This window comes from Passer montanus, unplaced genomic scaffold, assembly GCF_014805655.1.
Source record: "Passer montanus isolate IOZ18808 unplaced genomic scaffold, ASM1480565v1 scaffold29, whole genome shotgun sequence".
NCBI classification, from domain to species: domain Eukaryota; kingdom Metazoa; phylum Chordata; class Aves; order Passeriformes; family Passeridae; genus Passer; species Passer montanus.
Window position 1 is genome coordinate 4573868 of NW_024367596.1, and position 7489 is coordinate 4581356.

A 7489-nucleotide genomic window follows, 5' to 3' on the forward strand; every position below is an offset into this window, starting at 1 on the left:
AGAGACAAGGCAGGAGGAGCCCTGCCCTTGTTGGTACCTGGGACAGATTGATGATGCCTGCCTTGGACTGACTTCACCACTCTTGGGTAAAAAACCGCCCTTCCAATCTTGCTCACACTTCTTTTTTCTTTTCCCCCATGGAGTTATTTCTTACAACTTGGGCAGGGTCAGCTTGGATGGGGCCCTGAGCAATCTGATCTAGTGGGTGGCATCCTGCCCATGGCACAGGGTTGGCACTAGAGAGTCTTTAAGGTCCCTTTTATGTTCTGTGATTCTCTGAATAACACTCAAGACAAACAATGCTGGATTCTTCCATCAGTGCAGATGGTGATGTGTGTATCTTTTTGGAGGCATGAGACAAAAGTTGATTTTATGATGCAAAAGTGAGGGTTATCCAGGTTGTGAGGTGGTTTTTTCCCTGCTTTCCATATAAAAGCAGCTCATTATGTACCAGTTTGAAGCAGCAGTTCCTCAACATGTGCTGGTGTGACCCCGCTGGCTTTAGAGAATTCATATAGAAAAGTTTTGGTACTGAGGGCACCAACACTGACTGGTGTAGTAACAGCTACAGTGCGTTAAATGTTTGTGTTCCCTGCTAGATATGAAGTATTTTCCTGCTTGTGCAAGAGTCCTATGAAACTGGCTATTTTTCTTTAATAATAATTGGTGTATTTTGCTAGATTTGTCCAAGGACTTGGAAAAATGAGTCCAACTCCTCAGTTAGAAGGAAGTCCTGTCCTGCCTCCCAAGGAGCAGACAGTGCTTTTCTGACTTTTATGACCCCAGATCAAATGTTTTAAATTTCATTCTATATACAAAATTGTGGAAAATTTACTACAGTGTTAGTAGAGCTAAAATTTACATTTTCTCCTGGTGAAATGTTTAGGCTAAATGAAATTATTAGTATGTTTGTCATTTGTATGCACAAATGTGTCTACACAGGGCTTTAATGTTGTAGTTACTCTGATTAAACAAAGTAGCCTAATCAAGTTAGTTATACAGATTTGGGGAACAGAACTAAAATATAAATATGAAAAAAAAAAGAAAATTAAAATCCAGTTGTGTGAATCACACTAGTTCCTCTCCCACCACAGAGCCACAGGGTTATAAAGGGTCTGATCACTTTATTTCTTTTTCTGTTCACATTTAACAGCACAGACACAGCTGAGATTTGAAACACCGATGTGATGCCAGGTGTGTGTGTGTGTGGTTTGTTTATACAGACATTTTGTTACTGAGCTCACATCTGCACCTTCTTTCCTTGGTTCCCAAATGTCTTGTTTCCCTGAGTTGCATGAATTCTGCCACCAGACCTGCTTGCCAGCCAGTGAGTGAGAGAACAGCGTGGACAGCCAGGTGCCTGTGGGTAGAGGTGAAGCAGGAGGTGATGCTGCAGTGCTGCAGTGCCTCAGTGTGGGTGTTTGCACGCAAATCCTGCACTCCTGGAGCCGGGAGGGGACAGGCTCAGGTGCCACCAAGGAGCAGCAACCAGCCCCTGGCCCCAGCAAGTTTATAGAAAAGACACTGAATATACAGAAGAGGCCAATTTCTCTTGTGAGTTCAACCTGAAGGTGTAATGAGGGGAGGTGGCCCATCGGTGTGAGCAGGGGGTGGGAGGCAGGAGAGTTCTGCTGACACACAATTCACTAGGGAGAATTAAAATTCATCAGGGACAGAGGGCTGTGGAGCAGCTGGGGATGAGCACTAGAACCAAATGAACAGAAAGCTGCTATCACACATGCATGCTCCAATGCTCTGTCAGCTCTGTGGGGCACAAAACCCACATGTTGGTGAGACAATATAAGCCATATTCATTAGCACAGAAGATGGAACATTTTCTGGTCTGCCTTGAAATGGCACACTTGAGGTATGAAAATCTAATTTAAGGGGTTTATGAATCAAGTATGAGAATGTGTCTGCCTGTGTCCTTTAATGCACATTTTTCTATTATTTTCTATTGTTTTCTCAGGTCACAGTGGTTAAAAAATGCAAAATGTTCTCAATTCAACACTGCAGCAAATGAGCACAAATGCACACCAGGCTTTACAGGGGGATGTGGCACTGGGACAGACTTTGAACAGAAACATGGGGGGTTTACAGACAGGATACCTGTCCTCAGCAAGCTCGGGGTGCAGTGGGGTGCAGTTAGGGACAGGTAGCCACAAACTCCTTACAAATATTGAAACAATTAAAAGCTTCCAAGTTCAAAGACATCAAGTCATTCACAGTCAAACTGAACAGAACAAGTACAAATGATTTAGCTAGTAAAAAAAAAAAAAAAGAGAGACTTTGGTGGGTGATTGCATTCCACATTTTTATAGCATCACTGTAGGCCTGAAGTCAGCACTGTCCTTGTCCCACTGATATATATTTTAAAAAAATATTTCAGTGCAGTCACGTTCTAAGCCACTTCTGTGAAAGCTTTTTTTTTTGTTTCCTTTCTACTTGGATGTGACACGAAGGTTATTTAATTTTAGCATGTTTAAAAATTATCCATTTTATATCTGGTTTTTTTTTTTAAGAAATAATTTTCCCCATTCAGAGAAAAACATGAGCTTACTTAAAAATTGGTATTATGAAAAGTGTATCAAATTTCCTGTTTACTACTCCAAAAAGGCAATTCAGTATTCTCACTCTAGGGTCTCATTAGATGCTAGCAAAATTCTTAACAAAACTAAAGCTAACTCTGGAAAAATTGGCGCTGCTGAAGTTGTACAAACTCTCGAGTGAAGTGGGCCGCGTTTGCCTGGCCAGGACGGCACAGCCTAGGTCTGGGCTAAAGTCAGCATTAAAAAATCAAACGGGCAAAAGCAGCACAAAAATAACACCTGGAGCGTTGCCAAATTCTGTGACCGCCTCTCTCCTCTCAGAGTCCCAAACTTTAGGTTTTTTCCCTCGGGTCTTTAACTGCCTGCACCGCGCCTCTCAGCCCGTCGGGGTGATGACCGCAGCGGCGCTTCCAGCCTTGGGATTCCCATTCCTTGCCCTCTTCCCCTGCCGTTGTGGCTTCATGGGGGGCTCGGCGGGTGCTGTCGGGGTGCCTGGTGTCATGTGATGACGCTGGGCTCTGTCCAGCCGCGGGAGCTGCCCTGCTTGCTGCTGGAGAGGCTCTGCTTGGGCAGGGCTCGCAGTCCGAACAGGCGGCAGGCGGCCACGCGGTACTTCCTGGACATGATGTTGTACAGGATGGGGTTGATGGCTGCGCTAAGGTAGAAGAGGACAAAGGACACCAGGTTGCAGTACTGGCTGATCACTGCTATCTCCAGGGATCCGGCTTCGAAGGATTTGGAAAATAAGTACCGTCCTACGTGAAAAGGCAACCAGCAGAGTATGAACGCAAATACCACCACAACTAAAATAAAAACAGCAGAAGAGAGTGTGTTAAGTGTGAGTATCAACATACAGGTGATTAACATTCTGTTCTGCAGCTCTGTTCCTTTAACGAATTAATCTCAAAGTGTGAAAATGCCTCCTCTAAGCTTTCAGTTGTGTCTCAGTACATTCTCTGAGAGTATGAATTGGTGATGCTTAATACACTTGGATCATATCTAAACAGGCTGCCTGAACATTGCCCAACTAATCTGTTGTAGCTAACTTCTGACCTATAAAACCTATGTTTGCATCAACAGACTGTTAAAGAGTCCAAATGGTGACAAAATATAACTATCTGTCATCTGCAGTGTTTAAGAAAAGCAAATTATATGTGATAGACTCAACACTGCGGTTTATAATGAAAAATGTAATCACTGGGAAGCAAAATTGTTAAAGGCAAAGGCCCCAGAATAAAACATGGAATGGGAACTTGTAGAGCACATATGCCAAGATGAGAAGAGGACTAGGCAGCATGGACTGGACTCACTGACCAGCTTCCTATCAAAAAATCCACTCTGTTAAAAGATGCTTCTGGAACTTGTAGAGCACATATGCCAAGATGAGGAGAGTAGTTCATCCCTCCAGTTTGTCCATTTTTTGGAACATGATTTACTCCCAAGAACAGTAAAACTAAATGTGTAGTATATAACTACATAATTATAGTTATACAGTATATCTGTAATATTGTATTACTAACGTGGTTGTATTTACATGTAAATACATGTCTGTAGAATAATGGGAATGTGTGTATATCTGTATACACACATGAGATACTGGCCCATTGGAATTTTCATCTGAGAGAAAGGGAAACAGTTTCTGTTCATTTCCTGTGCGCCTTTGACCTTCATTATTTTTCATATTGCTCTGAGTGTATCTATTAATATATTACAGAGAGAAAAACCAGAAAACTCGAGCAAGGGTTTCTGATACTCTTAAGCAATTTTTACAGTTAACCTGTTCATGGAATCACAGAACTGTGTGGGTTGGAAAGGAAATAAAGAAAATCTTTTTCCAAGCCCCCTGCTTTCAGCAGAGACACCTTACACGAGACCAGGTTGTTCAAAGTCCAGTTTAACCTGGCCTTGGTGGGCAGGTTGTGTTAGCAACCTGCTTGTGTTAGTTATCCTCATACCACATCTCAGAAGACAATGAAATTCAAATTACTGGGAGGAATAGTCATAATACCAAAAATTCTGCAGCAGCATTCCCAAGTTTTAAAAGATGCTTTTGCAGGACTTGTGGTGGAGTGGAAAACACCAGAGCTTGAAGTTCAGAATAGGTTTTCCAGCTCTGCATCTTCTGGAGCCAACCACTTCCAGTTTTCCCTCACTATCTTCACTACAAAATTCAGATGATTCCCTAGCTCACATGGGGATTTGAATCCATGTAATGAATATTGTAATGAATAATGTAATGATGGTCACTATGAATGAGCAGAGTTTAAGTAGCTCACATGGGGATTTGAATCCATGTAATGAATATTACCATGATGGTCATTATGAATGAGCAGAGTTTAAAGCACAGTCTATTATGACTAGAATTTTCAGCACACATAGGCATGCAATATCCCTAGTCAGGCTTTTGACAGTTTTATTTTCATGCATGCAGAAACCCATGGATTTCAATAGGAATGGGATGTGATAGCTCCTTTGCAGATCAGACTATACATTTAGGTGTTTAATTTCAGTCCCAGAAGCATAACCTGTCTTTACAGTTAAAAGAACCTCTGATGCTAATCCCATTTACTTGATGTTCCATGACTTGATAAAGCCTCAGAAAGCACCTTCTAAATTTTAAGCAGAACTTTAACACCAGTGACACGGCATTGAGCATCTGCTGCCACTGAGCCCTCACTAACTTCTTCCCATCTTTCTATCAGGCATCAGACTGTTATCATTTAGGGAATATTGGCTCTCTGTCAGAGGAGAGTCTTGCCACTGCCTGGCTGTTCTCAGACCTTGTAAAAGGAAAAAAAGTGCCTGAAATATTGCAATGCTTGTGGCAACACTTCAGAGCAGAAATAAGCATTTTTTATTTCAAAATTCTTTTCAGTTAAGTATATGGAAATATAAGCATGGTAGTAATATATGTAATTTACTCATAGTCAGTGGAAGTTCATAATCCTGAACCTCTAGAAGTGTGAGCAATTAATTACTTTCAAGGTCACGCTTACCAGACTGAAGTAATTCTATTGATCATAAAACGTAGCTGAAAGGGCATAAAGAATGCTGTGGGTTTTATTATTCTTTCTGCTGTTGCATAGTAATAAATTGGGACATGAACAAAAAGATCAGATAGGCTCATATCTGATAATTAAGGTACTTAGGACTCACTGCCAGCTCTTGTCTGCCTCATTAGCCCACCACTTCAACCCTGCTGAAAGGAGCCTGTGAAAGCTTCTTCCTGCAGAGCATCTTGTCCCCCCCAAATCCACGGGATGACTTGCACTGCAGAGGACTTTTGGCTTGGGTAAAAGTACGCAGCAGCAGCAGCAGGATTCTGCAGTTTTCAGACACCAAACTGCAGGACAACTTTTTGGGTTTGTGTTTCAAACTGCCACTACATGCACAGACTTAGTTAAATGTTAAAACTTGTGTTTCCACGTGCCAACCACAGGTGCTGTTTAAAGCATTCAGCAGTGTCGATACACAAAGTTAGGAATGACAGTGTTTGTTGTCCTGATCCTGTTTTCTGACAGTCTGTGAGATTGTGCAGCATCACAGACCCCAAAGGAGACTCGGTGCTCATGGTTCAGCATATCCTGGGGTTTTGCTAATATAAAAATGCAGATTAATTTTCATAAGCTTACACAGCCACGGTAGGAAATAACCCCAATTTGATAAAACCTTGATACTCTTTTCCTATGAATCTTAGTGCACATCATGCCCTGCCTGGCTGGCTGTAGTCTGCAGCTCAACTTCATGGCTTGAGAAAGGGTTTGGTTTTGTTTAAAAATGAAATAAACTGTTCTCTGTAAATAACATTGGTATCCACAACCAAAGAGCAAAAATGCTCAAAAATCTCCAGGGCACAAGCTAATTATAACTGTAGTATTTGTCCTTGTCAGGGATTCTTACTAATTTTTGTTTAACTGTTTGGGAGTCCCCAGCTCAAACCAGTTAGAAATAAATCTAAGGGAGAAGCAGAGTTATCCTACAGCTACCCTGAGGTTTAGCCTTTTGATGAAACGTTTTCTTTCCCTTGGAAGGAGCTATAGTAAACTATCAGAGAGCTCCCTGTCTTTTTCTCTCTCTCACACACACACAAGCACACACATCCTTTTGCAAAAACAGAGCAAGAGGACTCGTACCTAACATTTTCACAGTTTGCTTGTTGTTCTTATCCCTGATGGCAGTGTTTGGACCGATGTTCTTTCTCTTCCTCCTCCAGAGCTTCCTCCCGATGAGGCTGTAGAGCACGGTCAGGCAGAACACGGGCAGGAAGAAGAAGATGCTGGAGGTCCAGACCATGATGGTGAGCAGCCCCGAGCGGATGGCGTACTCTGTGGCTCGGCACTCGTTGGTGCTCAGGGGGTTCGTGCCGTTCTCGTGCTCGACCCCCACCAGGATGAAGATGGGGCCGGCGCTGATGAAGGAGATGGCCCAGAGGAAGAGGATGACCAGCTTGACCTTCCCCTTGGTGATGATGACTTTAGCTCGCAGGGGGAAGCAGATGGCGACGTACCGCTCCACGCTGAGCGCCGTGATGTTGAGGATGGTGGAGTAGGTGCAGCTCTCGCTGATGAACTGGAAGAGCTTGCAGAGGAGGTTCCCGAAGTTCCAGGGCCGGTACTGCCAGAGGCGGAAGAGGTCCAGGGGCATGCAGAGGAAGATGAGCAGGTCGGAGAAGGCCATGCTGGACAGGTAGAAGTTGGTGGTGGTCCTCATGTCCCGGAACCGCGACACCACCAGCATGGTCATGAGGTTGCCGACGATCCCGATGACGAAGAGCAGGACGCAGGCGACGGTGATGCCGGTGAGCACGGGCACGGGGAACAGGTGCAGCGGGGGCTCGGCGCCCGTCCGGTTCTCCGCGCCGCGGCCGCCCGCGCTCCCCTCCCGCATCCTGGCGCCGCGGGCTGCGCATCCCCGCCCGGCGCGGCGCGGCCCAGCCCCGC

General features: G+C 44.2%; 1 protein-coding gene across 1 annotated transcript; it reads right to left on the minus strand.

Annotated features, from left to right (window-relative positions):
• Positions 1–2923: 2923 nt before the first annotated feature.
• On the minus strand, positions 2924–7465 carry GHSR (growth hormone secretagogue receptor). Its single transcript, XM_039713620.1, has 2 exons — positions 6683–7465; positions 2924–3352 (listed from the first exon to the last, which is right to left on the minus strand). The coding sequence occupies exons 1-2, from the start codon at positions 7434–7436 to the stop codon at positions 3048–3050; spliced, it is 1059 nt and encodes a 352-aa protein (XP_039569554.1). The 5' UTR covers positions 7437–7465; the 3' UTR covers positions 2924–3047.
• Between the last annotated feature and the right edge of the window lie 24 nt (positions 7466–7489).

What these genes read in the sequence shown, in the direction of transcription:
- GHSR (XM_039713620.1), bottom strand. Translation starts at nt 7,436, where the DNA reads ATGCGGGAGGGGAGCGCGGGCGGCCGCGGCGCGGAGAACCGGACGGGC. An exon ending in GCAAACTGTGAAAATGTTAG is followed by an intron (nt 3,353 to 6,682) that starts GTACGAGTCCTC and finishes TTTTTATTTTAG; the next exon opens with TTGTGGTGGTATTTGCGTTC.